Source organism: Adiantum capillus-veneris, chromosome 17 (assembly GCF_014529385.1).
Source record: "Adiantum capillus-veneris isolate H3 chromosome 17, ASM1452938v2, whole genome shotgun sequence".
NCBI classification, from domain to species: domain Eukaryota; kingdom Viridiplantae; phylum Streptophyta; class Polypodiopsida; order Polypodiales; family Pteridaceae; genus Adiantum; species Adiantum capillus-veneris.
Genome location: NC_140947.1, coordinates 604,696 through 625,731, shown reverse-complemented (window position 1 = coordinate 625,731; position 21,036 = coordinate 604,696). Strand labels below are relative to the sequence as shown.

Here is a 21,036-nt window from a genome sequence, read left to right as displayed (position 1 = left end):
AGAGATCAACCTTTGGCCCATGCAGTTCAAAGTCATTGGTGTCCTTTTTAGTGTGTCAATAGTAATGTCTCCTGATTTAATTCATATCGAACCCTACACAATGTATAATTTTCTGTTAGCATTACATCCCTATAGTTAAAAGATGGCAAATTCAATCTTTATTTTGAAGTGTCACTTTTGGGTGCACTTTTTAAAAGCACTCAAATCTGTTTTGAAACATTTGAGTACCCACAGGGAGCTGAAATAGAAGTGCGGACTTCCACGAATGTACTTTTTCAAAGCAATCATTTTGCAAATACACTTTACCTAAATTGGTGAGCTACAATAACCAAACAACTTACGGAGTTCAAGACTAGAGTCGTTAGCTTAATCAGAATATACAGAACTTGAATAGCTTGCATCTTCACTTTCAGTTAAACTATTTGTTACGTGTCACTAGAAGCAGATTTATTAAAAAAAAACATTCAGCTATTGAAATCCCCATATTCTATATTAGCAGTAAACAAATAAAAGCTTTTGAAAGAAGAGAGCTCATAATTTTAGGCATTACCTTGACTGACTAGAAAAGAGCTTAAGAACTCTGCACGAAATCAATTTTCCGTCTTAAAAAACATAGAATACGCTTCAGAAAAGATAACCTAGTTACACAAAATGAAACTTCAGAACAGAATGTCTTAGGGTCAGGGATGGGACGCTTGAAAAGCAGAAAATTATTAGGCCACAATATGAAGGTAATCGCCCCAAATGATTGCAGTGATCTCCCAATATGTAAGATCATATCTATACAAAACCGTCCCAATACATTGAGCAGCTGTATGTTTTTTCTTCAACCTTGAGCAACATCAGACTTGCATTCATGGAATTTCTAAGCACCTTGATTAAGTGGATTGTCTGGTGATTTTTTCCAAAGTTTCCAAATTATCTCGGCGTACTGAGTATGAGTGAGCCCGGGCTTCTCTACCCTTAACCTGGGAAGCTCAGCTTCTTCAAATGCCTGTCGAAACATGCCCACATGTCAGCAAGTACATGCATCGTCCCAACTAAGTGAATTTTGCATCAATCTTTTTTCTACCCTTGCACACAATGTGAAAAGCTTAAAGAGAGACTGCAAAAGCCAGCTACATGTGAAGTGAGGCGAAGACAGCCCCTAGATCACTCCAAACTAAATATAAACAGTATGAAGCCTTTGGGTTTGTATGAAAATGAAAACAAAAATTGAGCACCAAGTGAAACATAGGCATAGAATCAACTGCACAGTGTAACAGTTCCATTAGATTATCAGTGATCAATAGTAAGCCTAGGATTGCAGACAATTTGCTCCGACATGCACACACACGAGCATGCATTTACCAAAATCTCTACCCAAGGCTCTTACTGTAGCTCCAAACATTTTGGAGTGAGGAAGAAAAAAACCAAATTCATGAAGAAGACTCGAGAGAGTGGTATTAAGTAAGAGGCCGTACCAGGAGGCCCTATATACATGGATGATAACTTCACGAAGCTACAAATAGAGCATTCAAAGGCTTGTATGCCCCGAATCATACAACCATGCAAAGAGGGGAAAAGGCCTTCTACAGAGATGTGAGGATGTCCATTGACGGGCTGCCAATCGCATAGGAATTTGCGGCGTCTGAGGCACAAGAGGAACACACATCAGATCTAAAGCTTGCTATTTTTAAACTATAATGGTTCCTGAAGGACACCCGGCCACCCACCTTTTGGTCATGCTGCCCACTCGGGCCCTACAGCAGGCCGCGGCCGGGGAACATCCATATACGGATGGGAACAGCTAGGGACGGATTGTAGTGCTTTTTACAGTGGAGTCGCAGGAAACCGTTCCAGAGATGGCGTTCCAAACGCAAACAGGGTCGGGGATAGTCAGCAGGAACGCGCCAACCATCATATTTCAAAAAAAAGAACAGCCAGCTTTTTTGGGAGGGGTTTTCAACGCCCTTTTAGGGCTATTCCCATTGCCTTGGGACAATTATAGGGCCATTTTTGAAGGGCCACATAGCCTACGAAAGGAGAGCTGGGCCTCCTCAAGCTTCAAGCTTCAAGCCTTGGTGGAAGTTGGGGCCCTATAGAGTCTCACTCTCCAAGCTTCAAGGGCCAAGCCTCCATGAAGCTTGGGACCAAGCCTAGATCCTCAAGCTCCGTCTCTACTCTCTCATTGGTCATTGCTTAAGCCTTACACTCTCTATCATAGTTTTTTCCATACGTTTCCATACCCATACCCATACCCATACCCATACAGGTGCGGAAATATGAAAAAGTATGATTGGCAGGCCTCGGCTGGACCATACGTGACCCCTAGCCCCCTTGAGACAAAAACATGAAGTAATGTGTCCTACTTTAACCATTCCATATTAGCCTAAACTCATCAACAGAACCTATGGAAGACTTCATATGTGGGTATGATAAAGCAAAACTAGCAATAGATTATACTAGCTGCACACAAGCTTGCCTATCCAAGCCTTGACTATCAAGACTAGTATTAAGTCCTCGACTATCCAAGCCAAAAGAAGATTATTCTAAGCTAGAAGCTATGATAAGTCCATACTATCTTCCCAAAGGCCAAAAGCAACCCTAGCTGGGCCTCAAAAATGATTTTTCAAAGAACTTGCAAGTGGAGTATGGAATGTGACATCATACGCTTGTTTTTCATATGTTTGCCAAAGTATGGTATTCTTTCCATACGTGCTATGCTCTCTGTCACGTGACACATCCAACCCTATGTGTCCGTGGACAAGCTACAGCACGACAAGGGTTTAGTCAGTCCAGCCAGTCTAGATTTAGAAGTGATCTGGCACTTTTCTGAGTCTGTTCGCAGACACTTAGTGTAGATGCATATCCTCTGGTTGCACACAGCATGATCATAAGCATTCCCATCAGAATCCATCAAGATCCTTCGGGGGAATTTTCCAGTGCATTTAGTCTATTTTCCCTAGACTAGCACTAACTGGCAGAAAAGGCAACAAGAGCACCTTGCTCAACAGACAACTTCTCAGCAAGACACCCCCCCCCCCCCCCCCCCCCCCCCCCCGCGGGTAGGAGACTTAGCGTTTTCAGCCAAGGACAACCAGCGTTTTTCTCCATTGCAGATCAGCCCCAACGTTTTGCATTGCAGACCAACCCGGCGACAGCAAGACACCGTAGAAGCCAAGCGTTTTTGCAGAAGCACAGAATTCAGCCCTAGCGTTTTTGATTTGCAAGCCAACCTCAGCGTTTTGCGGATTACTGCGACGGAACCTCAAGCAACACCAGCGTTTTCAGTTTTCAGCCTTTAGACACCGCTGATCAAGTCCCGAACCTCGCAGATCTCACCTTCCCGCAGCAGTTCCTCGCCGCACGGTCAGTTTCCGCAAGGTTTACAATTTCAGCCCGGAAAACGCAGATTTCAGCATCTGCATTTTCAGCGCGTTGTCGTTGCACCCTCGTCATCGCCGTCGTCATCGACATAGAGTCAGAATTCAGCAGATAAAGATTTGCAGATTTCAGCCCTTAGAGTTTTCCGATTCAGCCCGTCTCGTCGTCGTCCTCATTGTCGTCAACATCGTCGGCAAGTCCAAGCATTGTAGATATTTGTGCAATCATAAGTAGACCGCTCTCGCCATAGAGAGTGGGGCCTTCGGAGGAGGGCTTTAAAACGTCTCTGGTGTCGTATTCTTCTCTCTCTATCTCTCAGTCTCATGCACATTCACGCACAGTGTCTATTCACTTTGTTTGTGTCCATTGCACTCTCTCACTAAAGGAACGGAAGGCTCTCCCTTCCGTAAGTAAAAGCAACCCTTGAGCACAGTTCGGAGCACTCATCTTGAGCAAAGTTCAAACATTCATTCCGCTGCACCTAACATTGGTATCAGAGCTTTGGCAGTGTTCTGTATCACTCAAAGAAAGAACCACAAGAACCACATAATTTTTTTTGCTTGTTGAGGTCGCACGAACCCAAGTTCGGTTGGGCGTGTCGATTCCTAATCGTGTTTTTGAAGAGTGACAGGAATCCCAGGAAAGAAGGGCTTGTCCAGCCTCCCCTTGTGCCTCTTTTCACTCATTGAGAGTGGACCGTGCACTTAGCGGCCGGCCAATCGACGTGAGGTGGGAAAAAGCAACCTTGGTGTGAGCGCAAGGCCGCCAAGGGGTGCACCTGCGGAAAAGAGCAGAACTCGGGTAAAGAGAAGATTCTTCTCAAACACAGATTGCAAGCGAAAGAAAACCCTCAAGAACATCAAGAACCCCAAGAACCCAAAAACTCAAGACCCCCAAGAACCCAAGTTCCTCGTGAACTTAAGAACCCAAGACCACAAGAACCCACGATTCAGTGGATGGTCATCACTCGAAGCGGAATGGATACTTCGCTTGGAGGTGATGAGCAAGAGAGAGGCAAAGAAGAATTTTCCCCACCAAGAGGTTTTTCCGACCCTCCCCCTTCCCCATCTACGTCAAGGATTACACTCACTCCTATGAAGGAGTTGCCGCCATAGAGCGTCAATACACAGAAAGAGTGGCAGCCATACATCGCGATAACAAAGCAAGACAAGCAAAATATGACCGCGAGACCAAAGCACGACAAGAGGAGCGATCAACACATGAAAGAATTCTTGCGACTCTTTTCTCAAGTTCAGGCACAGATGCAAGAGATTCGGAAAAAGGAGACTCTCTCAGTCTCTTCTTTTCCAAAGCATGACACACATGATTTGCATGATGATGATTTGAATGACAATGATAAGCATGATGTTTTGAATGACAATGATAAGCATGATGATTTGGATGATAATGATAAGCATGATGATTTGCATGATCAACATGTGATTTCTCACAAGCATGATAATTTGCATGAAGATGACGTGATTGTTTACAAGGATGATGAGTTAGTTGATGCTTTTTCTAGCGAAGCTAACCTCGTTGCAGATTCGATCAATCACGAAGGATCGATCTTGGCTCTCAAGCCTAGGTCCAAAGAACCCCTTCAGGAACAACCGATCTTGGTTCTCGAGCCTATGTCCAACGAACCCTCGCAAGAAGTACTATGCATGATTCATACGCACACATTGTTCGAGTGTTTCATTCGTGATCGTTTCTTGTATTTTTGTCAGCATCTTTATGTGATCCCTTTTCCTAGGCATGACATATTGTATATTGAGCACGTTTCACTCATGAATGAGCACGAATGTATGCGGATTGTTCATGAAAAGCTGAAGAGTATGTATGTAAGGAACTCACATTCCATGTCTCTTACTTGGCATGACACATTCGTAGAACGAGCACATGAAAGTATGAGCACCAAGCATGGGCATTTCCGTTGCGAATTGCCACAGTTGATTGCTTTAGATCATAAAAGAAAGATTCGGTCTCATTGTTTGCGTGTGTGTGATGAACGGGTTGGCACTCCGTCTCTTTGTTCATCTACATTGCAGGCACAATCTTTGAAGAAGACAAGATTTTTTCCAATCACTTTACATGGAATGGGTATGTTCATGTTTTTGTGTTGGAAATGGTTTCAGAAATTTTCAGCCATGGAGATTCTTGAAGAAGAAAGAAGCGTGACTCTCGACAAAGTTGAAGCATTGAAGGAGCCACAGAAGACTTTGTGTCGCTTTCGGTGCGGCCCAAAGAAGCAAGCGTTGCAGACCTTTATGAAGTTCACGTACCGCACGACCCACACATCAGAGTGGGTCGGCGAAGAGTCCCTTCCAGGATTTCAGATGCTATTGCCGATCTCTCTCGACGCCATACAGTTCGGTACCAGTACCTCACTTTGAAAAGGAGGGGATGTTACGTGACACATCTAACCCTATGTGTCCGTGGACAAGCTACAGCACGACAAGGGTTCAGTCAGTCCAGCCAATCTAGATTTAGAAGTGATCTGGCACTTTTCTGAGTTTGTTCGCAGACCGTGCATGCCCAGACACTTAGTGTAGATGCATATCCTCTGGTTGCACACAGCATGATCATAAGCATTCCCATCAGAATCCTTCCAGGGAATTTTCCGGTGCATTTAGCCTATTTTCCCTATTTTTTGACATTTTTCACTTATTATTTTTAAGTGACTTTTGTTGAAAAGTAGGTAGGGCAAATTGAGTAAGTTTGTATATAAGCAAACCTAGACTAGCACTAATTGGTAGAAGAGGCAGCAGGAGCACCTTGCTCAACAGGCAACTTCTCAGCCAGACCCCCCCCCCCCCCCCCCCCCCCCCCGCAAGAGACAGCGTTTCCAGCCAAGGACAGCCAACGTTTTTCTCCATTGCAGATCAGCCCCAGCATTTTGCATTGCACACCAACCCGGCGACAGCAAGACACCGCAGAAGCCTAGCGTTTTTGCAGAAGCACAGAATTCAGCCCTAGCGTTTTTGATTTGCAGATCAACCTTTGCGTTTGCGGATTACCGCGACGGAACCTCGAGCAACACCAGCGTTTTCAGTTTTCAGCCTTTGGACACCGCTGATCAAGTCCCGAACCTCGCAGGTCTCACCTTCCCGCAGCAGTTCCTCGCCGCACGGTCAGTTTCCGCAAGGTTTACAGTTTCAGCCCGGAAAATACAGATTTCAGCATCTGCGTTTTCAGCGCGTCGTCGTTGCATTGTCGTCATCAACATAGAGTCAGAATTCAGCAAATAAAGATTTGCAGATTTCAGCCCTTAGAGTTTTCTGATTTCAGCCCGTCTCGTCGTCGACATCGTCGGCAAGTCCAAGCATTGTAGATATTTGTGCAATCATAAGTAGACCGCTCTCGCCATAGAGAGTGGGGCCTTCGGAGGAGGGTTTTACAACGTCTCTGGTGTCGTATTCTTCTCTCTCTATCTCTCAGTCTCATGCACATTCACGCACAGTGTCTATTCACTTTGTTTGTGTCCATTGCACTCTATCACTAAAGGAACAGAAGGCTCTCCCTTCCGTAAGTAAAAGGAACCCTTGAGCACAGTTCGGAGCACTCATCTTGAGCAAAATTCAAACATTCATTCCGCTGCACCTTACACTCTCTATCTACTCTCTCTAGTGTTCGCGAAAACAAGGGTTTAGTGTATTTTTAACCTGCTAAAAATTGCAAAATCCTAGCTAGATTTCGAGATTGCCTTCAAGAAAACTGCAAAATTTAACAAGTTGTTGTGTAACTACCCGCAAATGCTTCATATTTTGACCTAAAAACTGGAAGAGTTTTATGTGTATCCTTATCTTTTTCGGTTAGAAAAAATGTTTGTTCCCCCCCCCCCCCCCTTCTCTCTCTCTCTCTCTCTCTCTCTCTCCACATTGATATAAAAGCAGAAAATTGTTGAGCAATGGAAGGCTTTTCTTGTTGGGTTTAAGCCCTTGTCATGTGTCTGAGCCGTGTAGAATCAAGCTCTATGGTTAACTAATGCATACCACAAGTTTATGTGGAGTTTGCATGGGTCAGTTCGCATGGCAAAAGCAGTTTTATATATGTAATCTTTTAATCAATCAATAGCATGGTTTTTTTGTCAAAGGCTTTCTCTCTCTCTTCTCATCTCGTTTTCTGCTCCTCTGCACGATCATCACACCATGGCAACACCACTCCGTCACCCTCCCTAAGCCTCGCACCCAACAACTGGTATCAGAGCTTGTTCGAGCCCAGCTGCCATAGCCTTGAAGCCGCGTGCGAAATGTCGCCTACGAAGAGGAAAGGCAGGAACTCGACCTGCTCTGAATCCATCTTATCTGCCCTCAATCAATTCGCCTTAGCATGCTAGTGATTTTCCGACACATTATCTCCTGTTAAATCTCCCTCCACAGCTCGCTCTGAGCAGCTTTTGCCATCAACAATGTTTTGTCTTCTGCTACAAAATTCAACATTTCACTTCTTAATTTCACACTATTTTTGAAATACTGGCCACCTAATTTGAGCCCTGCTCAAGAGGTTATTCACACAAGCTAATTGACCTTGTTGCGAGAGTTCTCGACCAACAAAAGATATCCTTGGCCTCGACCTAGAGGGTCTTCCTCCCACCCAAAGATCGGATATTTATGACCTTGCGGTGTTATAATCAACAAGTTGAACTAAATTTGTTGAATTGCGGTCAAAATTTCCTCCACTAGCAAAAAAGCCAACTTTCAGAATCGCCATCAATCTTTACCGACTCTTCGAAGAAGGGTAAATCAAGTTGTAGCCAAAAATTACATCGAATATGGTGTCGGAACTTGACGAGTTCAATGGATTCGGCTTCAATACTCGGCAAATAAAGGTAAAAGGCTATCTCATGCGGAAAAATTTATGGAGTGTCGTGACAACCCTTTCGACCAACGAACCAGACACATCGACTACAATTACCAGAGCATTATCTACAAAGCAACAACGCAAGGACAAAGCATTAGATATTAAAAGGACTTTATTCACTATTTGGATGACGTTCAATCCTCTAGTGTAGCTTGGATAGAATTAGAGAAAGTTTTCTGTCCCAAAGCAAAATACTCAAAAAAAGCCTAAAAATTGGAGTTATATTCTCTTACAATGCGTGATGATAAAAATATTGCAGCTTTAGCTAACATATTGAAGAGCATCCGAACTCAATTAATTTATGTTGAGACCCCCGTGCCAGATGAAGACCTTATAGCTGTTTTCCTTAATAGCTTATCTGCAAAATTTCGTCAAAAAGGACCCACTGCCTTCTTTGGATAGTATTGTTAACTCACTGCAGGAAGAAGAGAAACGAGTATCACGAGTCAGTTCTGCCATAATTCCCACTGCATATGTAGCTAGTGGTTACACTTCGACTGCAACTTCAACCAAACAAACTGTCACGAGACACATCCAACCCTATGTGTCCGTGGACAAGCTACAGCATGACCAAGGTTCAGTTCAGTCAAGTCAGTCTAGAATAGGAAGTGATCTGGCACTTTTGTGAGTCTGTTCGCAGACCGTGCATGTCCAGACACACTTAGAGTAGATGCATATCCTCTGGTTGCACACAGCATGACCATCAGATTACCATCATAACCATCAGGATCATTTTTACAGTGCATAGACCTATTTTCCCTATTTTTGGCATTTTTCACTTATTATTTTTAAGTGACTTTTGTTGGAAACTGGGTAGGGCAAATTAGCAAGTCTAGTATATAAAAAAACCTAGCGCTAGCACTTATGGGCAGAAGAGGCAGCAGGAGCACTTGCTCACAGGCAACTTCTTAACAGGACCCCAAGTTTCTCTAGCGTTTTGCATCACAGCAAAAGAGCTAGCGTTTTTGGATCAAGAACCTAGATCAACCAGCGTTTTTGCATCTGCATCAGCCTGGCGACAGCAAAGGACACATCAGCACCAGCGTTAGTGGTTTGCGCCGGCAGATCAGCAACGTGTTTGCAGCAGGACCCATTTTCAGCCCTAGCGTTTTTGGTTTGCAGATCAACCTCAACGTTTTTGCAGATCTTCGCAACGGAATCAGCCCTAGACTCAGCATATTCGATTTTCAGCAGTCAGTTTCCATAGTAGAACCCCCCAATCTCGTAGATCTCACCTTCCCGTAGCATATCCTCGCCGCACGGTCAAATCCCGCGAAGATTGCAGATTCAGCCCGGAAAACATAGATTTCAGCATCTGCGTTTTCAGCGCGTCGTCGTCGCATCGTCACCATCGACATCGTCACCGACATAGGGTCAGAATTCAGCAGATAAAGATTTGCAGATTTCAGCCCTTAGCATTTTCAGATTTCAGCCCGTCTCGTTGTCCTCATCGTCGTCGTCGACATCGTCGGAAAGTCCAAGCATTGTAGAGATTTGTGCAATCATAAGTAGACCGCTCTCGCCATAGAGAGTGGGGCCTTCGGAGGAGGGTTTGACAACATTCTGGTGTCGTATTCTTCTATCTTTGACTATCAGTCTCAGTGCCTTCATTCAGAGTGTTCATCCACTTTGTTTGTGTCCATTGCACTCTATCACTAAAGGAGCGGAAGGCTCTCCCTTCCGTAAGTAAAAAGAACCCTTGAGCACGGTTTGGAGCACTCATCTTGCTTCCGCTGCACCTTACATTGGTATTAGAGCTTTGGTAGTGTTCTGGATCACTCAAGGTGTAAGGTGTAGCAGAAGTGAATGTTGAACTTTGCTCAAGATGAGTGCTCCGAACTGTGCTCAAGGGTTCCTTTTACTTACGAAAGGGAGAGCCTTCCGTTCCTTTAGTGAGAGAGTGCAATGGACACAAACAAAGTGGTGAACATTGTGAATGAAGGTGCATGAGACTGAGAAATAGAGAGAGAAGAGAATACGACACCAGAGACGTTGTAAAGCCCTCCTCCGAAGGCCCCACTCTCTATGGCGAGAGCGGTCTACTTAAGATTGCACAAATCTCTACAATGCTTGGACTTGCCGACGATGTCGACGACGATGAGGAGGATGACGATAAGACGAGCTGAAATCTGCAAATCTTTATCTGCTGAATTCTGACTCTATGTCGATGGCGACGATGCGACGACAGCGCGCTGAACATGTTGGTTTCACCTGCTGAAAACGCTGGATAGCAAGGCTGAAAACACTGATTTGATCTGCTACAAAAACGCTGATTTGCTCTGTTGCAAACACTGGATAGCAAGGCTATGGCTGCTGATGTAAAAACGCTGGCATGCTGAGGGGGAATCGTTGCTGAAAATCGCTATGTAGCTAGCTGTTTTGCTGCTACAAAAACGTTGGTCTGGGGCTGCTAAAAACGCTAGGTTGCTGGTGGTAAAAATGCTGAATTTGCTGGGTTTTCCCTGCTGAATTGTGTTGCTGCAACCACTGCTGAAAACGCTGGTTCAAGGACCTGAAACGCTAGGCTATGGGGAGGGTTGTCTTACTGAGAAGGGTCTCCAGAGGGCCTGTTGCACTAGGTGCCTGTTGCTCTCCTTCTTCTTCTGCCAAATAGTGCTAGCTCTGGTTTGCTTATATATTATCTTAGCAAAATTGCCCTACCTAGTTCCCAACAAAAGTCACTTAATAAATAAGTGAAAAATAGGGAAAATAGGTTTAATGCACTGGAAAATTCCCCTAATGGATTCTGATAATTTTTTATGGGAATACTGATGATCATGCTGTGTGCAACCGGAGGATATACATCTAATGTAAGTGTCTGGACATGCACGGTCTGCGAACAAACTCACAAAAGTGCCTGATCACTTCCTATTCTAGATTGACTTGACTGACTGAACCCTGGTCATGTTATAGCTTGTCCACGAGCACATTGGGTTGGATGTGTCACGTGACATCCCCTCCTTTTCAAAGTGAGGTACTGGTACCGAACTGTATGGCGTCGAGGGAGATCGCCAATAGCATCCGGAATCCTGGCAGGGAATCTTTGTTGGCCCACTCTAATGTGTGGTCGTGCGGTACTTGAACTTCATAAAGGTCTGCAACGCTTGCTTCTTTGGGCCGCGCCGAAAGCAACACAGTCTTCTGTGGCTCCTTCGATGCTTCAACTTCGTCTAAAGTCATGCTTCTTTCTTCTTCAAGAATCTCCATGGCTGAAAATTCTTGAAACCACCTCCAACACAAAAACATGAACATATCTACTCCATGTAAAGTGACTGGAAAAAATCTTGCCTTCATCAAAGACTGTGCATGCAATGTAGATAAACAAAGAGACGGAGTGCCAAACCGTTCACCACACACACGCAAACAATGAGATCGAATCTTGTCGTGCTGATCTAAATCAATCATTTGTGGCAAAACACAGGAAATGCCCATGCTTGGTGCTCATACTTGCTTGTGCTCTTTCTACAACTGTGTCGTGCTAAGGAAGAGACATGAAATGTGACTCCCTTGAATGCATACTTTTCAACTTTTCATGAATAATCCGTAAACATCCGTGCTCATTCATGAGTGAAACGTGCTCAATGTACAATATGTCAAGCCTAGGAAAAGGGATCACATAAAGACGCTGACTAAAATACAGAAAACGATCACGAATGAAACACTCGAACAATGCGTGCTGACGAATCATTCGCACACATAGTACTTCCTGTAAGGGTTCTTTGGACCTAGGCTCGAGAGCCAAGATCGGTTCTTCCTGTTTGATTGAAACTGCCTAGGGGTTTGCTGTGGACGTTGACTCGAAAGCCAAGATCGATTCTTCGTGATCGATCGAATCTGCAACGAGGTTAGCTTCGCTAGAAAAAGCATCAACTAAAGCATCATCCTAGTGAACAATCACGTCTTGATCATACAAATCATCATGCTTGTGAGAAATCACATCGTGGTCATCATGCAAATCATCACGCTGGTCAGTGTCATCCAAATCATCATGCTCATCATTATCATTCAAATCATCATGCTTATCCCTGTGTATCATGCTTTGGAGAAGACGAGACTAAGAGAGTCTCCTTTTCCCGAATCTCTTGCATCTGTGCCTGCACTTGAGAAAAGAGTCACAACATCTCTTTCATGTGTCGGTCGTTCATTGCTTGTCTTGCTTTGTTCTTGCGATCAAATTCTGCTTGTATTACTTTGGCTTCCAAGCGTGCTTGCTCGCGCTCCTATGGCTGCCATTCTTTCTTCGTACTTACGATCAATTTCTACTTTTCTTGCTTCGCGTTCTAACTTGTTGTCCATAAACATCTGCTCCAACTCCTCCATAGGAGTTAGTGCAATTCTTGGCATAGATGGGGAAGGGGGAGGGTCGGAAAAACCTCCTGGTGGGAAAAAAATTTCTTCGTCTCTCTCATGCTCATCCCCTCCAAGAGAAGTATCCATTCCGCTTCGAGTGATAAGCATCCACTGAAGTCGTGGGTTCTTAAGTTCACGAGGAACTTGAGTTCTTGGGGGTCTTGGTTCTTGGGGTTCTTGAGGGTCTTGACGGTCTTTGAGGTTCTTGAAGTTCTTGCGGATCTTCTTTCGCTTGCAATCTGTGTTAGAGAAGGATCTTCTCTTCACCCGAGTTCTGCTCTTTTCCACGGGTGCACCGCTTGGCGGCGTTGCGCTCACACCAAGGTTGCTTTTTCCCACCTCACGTCGATTGGCCGGCCGCTAAGTGCACGGTCCGCTCTCAATGAGTGAAAAGAGGCACAAGGGGAGGCTGGACAAGCCCTTCTTTCTTGGGATTCCTGTCACTCTTCCAAAACACGACTAGAAATCAAGACGCCGAAGAAAACTTGGGTTACGTGCGACCCCAACAAGCAAAAAAAATTATTGTGGTTCTTTCCTTGAGTGATATAGAACACTGTCAAAGCTCTGATACCAATGTAAGGTGCAGCGGAAGTGAATGTTGAACTTTGCTCAAGATAAGTGCTCCGAACTGTGCTCAAGGGTTCCTTTTACTTACGTAAGGGAGAGCCTTCCGTTCCTTTAGTGAGAGAGTGCAATGACACAAACAAAGTGGTGAACACTGTGAATAAAGGTGCATGAGACTGAGAGATAGAGAGAGAAGAGAATACGACACCAGAGACGTTGTAAAGTCCTCCTCCGAAGGCCCCACTCTCTATCCCGAGAGCAATCTACTTATGATTGCACAAATCTCTACTATGCTTTGACTTGCCGACAATGTCGACGACGATGAGGACGACGACGAGACGGGCTGAATCTGCAAATGCTAAGGGCTAAAATCTGCAAATCTTTATCTGCTGAATTTTGACTCTATGTCGATGACGATGTCGATGGCGACGATGCGACGATGACGCACTGAACATGCTGGTTTCACCTGCTAAAAACGCTGGATAGCAAGGCTGAAAACGCTGATTTGCTCTGTTGCAAACACTGGACAGTAAGGCTATGGCTGCTGATGTAAAAATGTTGGCATGCTGAGGGGGAATCATTGCTGAAAATCGCTATGTAGCTGGCTGTTTTGCTGCTACAAAAACGCTGGTTTGGGGCTGCTAAAAACACTAGGTTGCTGGTGGTAAAAACGCTGAATTTGCTGGGTTTTCCCTGCTGAATTGTGCTGCTGCAACCACTACTGAAAACGCTGGTTCAAGGGCCCGAAAACGCTGGTTCAAGGACCTAAAACGCCAGACTATGGGGAGGGTCGTCTTGCTAAGAAGGGTCTCCAGAGGGCGTGTTGCACTAGGTGCCTGTTGCTCTCCTTCTTCTTCTGCCAAATAGTGCTAGCTCAGGTTTGCTTATAAATTATCTTAGCAAAATTGCCCTACCTAGTTCCCAACAAAAGTCACTTAATAAATAAGTGAAAATAATCAAAAATAGGGAAAATAGGTTTAATGCACTGGAAAATTCCCCTAATGGATTCGGATGAATTCTGATGGGAATGTTGATGATCATGCTGTGTGCAACCGGAGGATATACATCTAATCTAAGTGTTTGGACATGCACGGTCTGCGAACACACTCACAAAAGTGCCAGATCACTTCCTATTCTAGACTGACTTGACTGACTAAACGCTGGTCATGTTTCCTCCATGTTGAAGAATCCTGTTGCCCTCTCTGCATGATGCAGACACTTAGCCAGATGGCAAGAAATTTCTTTTCCTACCCACGTCGGGTAAATTTATTTCCCTTCTCTGTTCACCACCTGCACTCATGAACACTCGGGTCTATGCCTGCAAGCCAACAATGACCTGTTTATGCAAGCTTACACACATGGCAAGTGGTAAAGTTCTCTCTGTCGCAAGAGTAGTTAGAGAGATAAAATTACAACGCCGCACTAATTTTCTGTTAATAATTCTCCAGCACAAGAATTGAGTCTTTCTAAGATTCCATCAAAGTAACCAAACTAGAATAATAGTCTCACATTTTCCTCAAAACCAGTAAAACAATTCTGAGTTCATATAAAAACGGCAAGGATAATACAAATTATCGCTCACACATATGGTGTAGAGAAGATAAAAGTACATAAACAAATTTTCGTCCATAGACGAACGAAGATTTAAATCGTCCGACTCTTATCAACTCCATAGGTGTGCACGTAGTCCGTCTAGTAGCCAAGCCAGTTCTGATACCATGAAACGAATAAACCGAGAGGATTTCTTAGCTACTTTGACCACCTATGGACACACGTCGAAAGAACCACCTGACGGTAGTAGTCATGACTTTCCAAAACATTTATGAAACGAGTTTCAAAAGTTCCGAAACAGTTTCAACAAGTTTATGAAACACCACAACAAAAGTTTCATCAAAATCTTTGAGTGCCAAGCTTAGTGCCCTTTTGTATGAGTTGATATCAGCTGAGTGCAGAACTTCCATCATTTGGGCCATTCTCTCTAGCGTTTTATCTCTATAAAGTCTTTTGTGTCTGGCGTTTTCTTCTCTCTCTTGCGTTTTTCTCCACCAACGTTTTCTCTCTCTAATCTTTGCCATCGATCTCTCTCCCTTGCTCTAGTGCTCCCTGTCCCCTCCATGTTGACAACCTACCTGCAAGTTTGCACTTGCGGATTGCTACCCGTTCATACACAGAGAGTTCTACTTGAACTTTGTCACAGTAGATAGTAGATAGTTTTTGAGTGCCGCATCTTTATCATGTACTCATTCACCAGGTGCTAGGAAGATTCATTCGTGACCCAAAAGTTCTGGGCAGGCATTCTAGAAGCTGACTTGGCTGCCCGTAAACCCCCCCCCCCCCCCCCCCCCCTTCTATTCTCCAATCTGCAATTTTCATGTGGACTCAAGGGGAAGCTCCATATGCGAGTACTAAGAGAGTGTACAATTGTGATCCTCTTTGTAGGAAAACATACTACAAAATTAGCCCACTTACAAATAGAGTATCCCAACATTGACAGATACATTTGCCAAAAATTCAATTCATGTCGGCCAAAGAGATTTTGCAAGACTGTTGAGAGGTCCTCCTAAGCTTCAACACTCATCAACGTGCAACATATAGCTGTATAACAGTTTTGAATGTATGCATGTGATATGAAGATGGCTGCGCACAGTGTGAATTGTGAAACTCTGGCTCCCCGCAAGCGTATAACACGACTGAGCATGTTCACTCTCACAAACTTGCAAGTCTCCCCTTGATAATGAAAAATCGTCTTGCGATAGGAGGTCGTTTTCGAGGAGATCTATCGCGATAAATCTGAGATCCGGTGGTTGTCCAGTCCCGAGAGGAGGTTTGCTCGCGTGCTCTCAAATCAAACTGGTGCTCTATGCGAGTTTTTGGTGCTGAATTCACGCAACGAAAGGAGACGGTTTGCTATTTTTTCTATGTTTCTTACTCATTTGGGGCTGATTTCGGCTGTAATGGGCAGATTTAAAGGTTTTCCTTTCTCTACCTCGACCTACCCTAAATACTCCACCATCTGATATCAATGACATCCGATTGATGAAGGATGCGAAGTTAGGATCAGCTTTCTTCTCTATATGATTAAGTCTCTCCAATGAAGCGGATAGGATAGTGGTGCCTCACGGCACATGGCACCTTCAAAGGATCTTTTGTCCAACATGTGGCCACACTTTGGTACCATTTTCATTGGCAACAATTCTGAAATTCCTTCACACAATGAGAATTCCATGGAATATATGTGCATGAGGTGTGCAAGTTGGGCCTCGAGGTGATTTTCACAGAGGATGCGGTGTCCATTCTAAATTGAGACTCCGGCAAAGAGGTCAGAGGGGGCACAGTGGAGAATAGTCTCTACACACTCCATGCTCTTTCTTCAACAACAAGGATTCCCACAAGTGATTTATGGCATTATAGATTTGGTCATTTGAACGACGATGCTCTTTGGCTTGCTTTTCGTGAGCAAATGCTTAAAGGCTTACCAGATGTTGAAAGTAAGCATGGGAAATACATTACCTGCATTCGTGGGAAGCAACATAGAGAGGCTATTCAAAAGCACTCTACACACCAAGCTACTGCAGTTTTGGAGATGGTTCGCACCGACCTTTATGGACCTATGTAGAATCCGTCCCTAGGCAGAGTTCTTTACTTCATGTAGGTGGTGGAAGGTTTCAGTCACTTTACTTGGATATATTTTTTACAACACAAGTCTAAGGCATTTAGTTTTTTCGAGGATTGGCATGCTCTTGTGGAGAAGGAGAGCAATGAAGTGTTGAAGACAATTCAATCGGACAAATATAAGAAGTTTACCTCCAAAGCATTCATTCAATTTTGTGCCGACCATGGCATCAAGTGAGAGCTTGCAAATACCGGGATCGCCCTTAGAGAATGGAGTTGTGGAGCAGAAGAATAGGACAATGGTTGAGATGGCGCTCACTATGCTTGAGCATCGATACCTGTCAAAGTCTTTATGGGCGGAGGCAGTTGCAACAGCTATTCACACCATAAACTGATCCCCGCCCTCTTCAACTCCAAGAAAGAACCGTGTTTGAGGCTCCAACGTCTCTCATTTTCGGATATTTGAGACCGATGCATACGTCCATGTACCGAACGAGCTACGGCAGAAGTTTGACCCCAAGTCCAAAAGAATGTTTTTTGTCGGCTACAACAGTCTTTCCGAGGGATATCGATGTTGGGTTAAAGGCCCTAAATAACCCCTTTTGTACACTTTATGTACATTTTTATACGTTGTTCAGGTTCACATTGTACCTAGACACATTTTTTAAGGTCACTTATAATAAAAGTGGAAAACCCACAACTCAACTCAAAAACATACAAGCCTCTCTCTCTCTCTGCACTTTCAATCTCTAGCGCTAGCTCTCTATTGCACTGTGCCTTGCTCTACTCGGCCCAATCCTGCACTCCTTCACCTCGTGCATCTACCGGTAGCCCCTGCTTCGCGCTTTCAATTGGTATCACAGCCCTAGGCTTTCAAAACAGCCCTTTGCAGTCTTCTCGAGAGCAAGTTGAATTTGCTCTCCCACGATCAATTTCGCTTCCATCATGAAGCCCCTTGCTTCGAGGTTCGAAAAGGTCACCAAAACAGCCAAAACGGACTGTTTTTAGGTCAAAACACGTGATTTACAGGTTATTATAGGTCAAAACAGCAATACGCAGGTGTACCAATTTATGGGATCACATGTATTAATGTTTTGTGCGAGGATTTGAGTCAAAAGCTGAGTACAGGTAATTTAAATCGCATAATCAGCTGAAAATTCAGACTTGGACAGTTTCATGTAAAGAAATTGTGGCCTATCGTATGCAAAGTCTTGTGGTTGCTCCTATTTGCTGAAATTTTCAGCCTATTGCATCTATCTTGTATACACACTTGTGGTTGAGTTAAGATGGCTGCTGCTTCTTCCGCATCTGACATTAAAAGTTTGATGGAAATCAAACGGTTCGATGGTCAAGGCTTCGATCTTTGGCAAGAATGCATGCAAGGTATCCTTTTCTTAAAGGATTGTGAAGATGCATTAGAACAGAATAAGCCGCCAGGTTTGTCTGACGAATAGTCGACCAGGTTGAATAAGAAGGCTATGACCTACATCAAAATGGCTATCAATGATGACATTTTGACGGACATCAAGCATTTGGACTCCGCTTATGCAATATGGCAAAAACTAAAGGCCAATTATGAGAACACCACGCCTGTGAACCAGGTGCATTTGATGTGAAAGTTTGTGAATATGCAGCTTGATGACTCAAAGTTAGCTACTAAGCATTTGAGTGCTTTTACACGTGTGTTGAGTCAGTTGCAAGATAGTGGGCTTCAGCAATTTGATGATAAGCTGAAAGCTATTTTCTTGCTTATGACATTGCCAAATACTTGGGAAACATTGGTTGTCTCCTTGAGTAACAGTCCCACCCTCACGTATGACGGTGGGAGAGGGTCTATTCTCAATGAAGAGATTAGACACAAGTCTAGTTGTAAGGTGCAGCGGAATGAATGTTTAAACTTTGCTTAAGATGAGTGCTCCGAACTGTGCTGAAGGTTCCTTCTATTCTTATGGAAGGGAGAGCCTTTCGTTCTTAATCAGAGAGTGCAATGGACACAAACAAAGTGAATGGACACAGTGAATGGAAGTGCATGAGACTGAGAGATAGAGAAGAGAATACGACACCAGAGCTGTTGTCAAACCCTCCTCCGAAGGCCCCACTCTCTATGGCGAGAGCGGTCTACTTATGATTGCACAAATCTCTACAATGCTTGGACTTGCCGACGATGTCGACGACGATGAGGACGACGACGAGACGGGCTGAAATCTGAAAACGCTAATGGCTGAAATCTGCAAGCCTTTATCTGCTGAATTCTGACTCTATGTCGGTGACGATGTCGGTGACGACGGTCGGACGACGACGCGCTGAAAACGCAGATGCTGAAATCTACGTTTTCCGGGCTGAAACTGCAAACCTTGCAAAAACTAACCGTGCGGCGAGGAACTGCTGCGAGAAGGTGAGATCTGCGAGGTTCGGGACTTGATCTGCAGTGTCTAAGGGCTGAAAACTGAAAACGATGATGCTTCTTGGTGTTCCGTCGCGGTGAATCTGCAATTGCCGGGGCTGATCTGCAAACCAAAAACGCTAGGGCTAAAAATTGTTCTGTTGTCGCCGGATGTCCTGCAAATGCGAAACGCTAAGCTGATTTGCTGCGTCGTGTTGACGCCGGGCTGATCTGCTGTGCACAAATCGCAGGCTGGTCTTGTGGATGAAAAACGCTAGGGTTGTCCTGCTCATGCAGAAAACGCTAGGCCTCTTGGGTTCTGCTCAGAAGTTGCTTGTTGAGCGAGTGCTCCTGCTGCCTCTTATGCCAATTAGTGCTAGTCTAGGTTTGCTTATATACAAACTTACTCAATTTGCCCTACCTACTTTCCAACAAAAGTCACTTAAAAATAATAAGTGAAAAATGTCAAAAATAGGAAAAATAGGCTAAATGCACTGGAAAATTCCCCTGATGGGTTCTGATGGGAATGCTGATGATCATGCTGTGTGCAACCGGAGGATATGCATCTAATCTAAGTGCCTGGACATGCACGGTCTGCGAAGAGACTCACAAAAGTGCCAGATCACTTCCTATTTTAGACTGACTGAACCGAACTGAACCCTGATCATGTTGTAGCTTGTCCACGGACACATAGGGTTGGATGTGTCACGTGACATCCCCTCCTTTTCAAAGTGAGGTACTGGTACCGAACTGTATAGCGTCGAGGGAGATCGCCAATAACATCCGGAATCCTGGAAGGGACTCTTTGCCGGCCCACTCTGATGTGTGGGTCGTGCGGTACGTGAACTTCATAAAGGTCTGCAACGCTTGCTTCTTTGGGCCGCGCCGAAAGCGATAGTCTTTTGTGGCTCCTTCGATGCTTCAACTTCATCGAGCGTCATGCTTCTTTTTTCTTCAAGAATCTCCATGGCTGAAAATTCCTGAAACCATTTCCAACACAAAACCATGAACATACCTATTCCATGTAAAGTGAGTGGAAAAAATCTTGTCTTCCTCAAAGACTGTGCATGCAATGTAGATGAACAAAGAGACGGAGTGCCAAACCGTTCACCACACACACGCAAACAATGAGATCGAATCTTTCTCTTATGATCTAAAGCAATCAATTGTGGCAATTCACAACGGAAATTCCCATGCTTGGTGCTCATACTGTCATGTGCTCTTTCTACAAATGTGTCATGCCAAGGAAGAGACATGGACTGTGACTTCCTTGAATGCATACTTTTCAGCTTTTCATGAACAATCCGCATACATTCGTGCTTATTCATGAGTGAAACGTGCTCAACGTACAATATGTCATGCCTAGGAAAAGGGATCACATAAAGACGCTGACGAAAATACAGGAAACGATCACGAATGAAACACTCGTACAATGCGTGTGTACTAATCATGCGAACACATAATACTTCCTGTGAGGGTTCTTTTGACCTAGGCTCGAGAGCCAAGATCGGTTCTTCCTGAAGGGGTTCTTGGGACCTAGGCTCGAGAGCCAAGATCGGTTCTTCGTGACTAATCGAATCTACAATGAGGTTAGCTTCACTAGAGAAAGTATCATCTCACTCATCATCCTTGTGAACAATCACGTCATCTTAATGCAAATCATCATGCTTGTGAGAAATCACATCTTGATCATCATGGAAATCATCATGCTTGTGAGAATCACATCTTGATCACGCAAATCATCATGCTTGTCAATGTCATCCAAATCATCATGCTCGTCATTATCATTCAAATCATCATGCTTGTCATCATGCAAATCATGTTTGTCTTGCTTTGGAGAAGTAGAGACTGAGAGAGTCTCCGTCTCCTGAATCTCTTGCATCTATACCTGCACTTGAGAA

The 21,036-nt window shown here is 44.3% G+C and overlaps 1 protein-coding gene across 1 annotated transcript in view; it reads right to left on the bottom strand.

The window, feature by feature from the left end:
* Positions 1-623: 623 nt before the first annotated feature.
* LOC147436702 (coiled-coil protein) overlaps positions 624-21,036 on the bottom strand; it is a 61,072-nt gene continuing 40,659 nt past the window's right edge. The window contains exon 2 of the mRNA XM_086486150.1: positions 624-994. Coding sequence (XP_086342276.1) covers positions 866-994 — 129 coding nt within the window. The 3' untranslated portion in view covers positions 624-865. The remainder of the gene's footprint in view (positions 995-21,036) is intronic.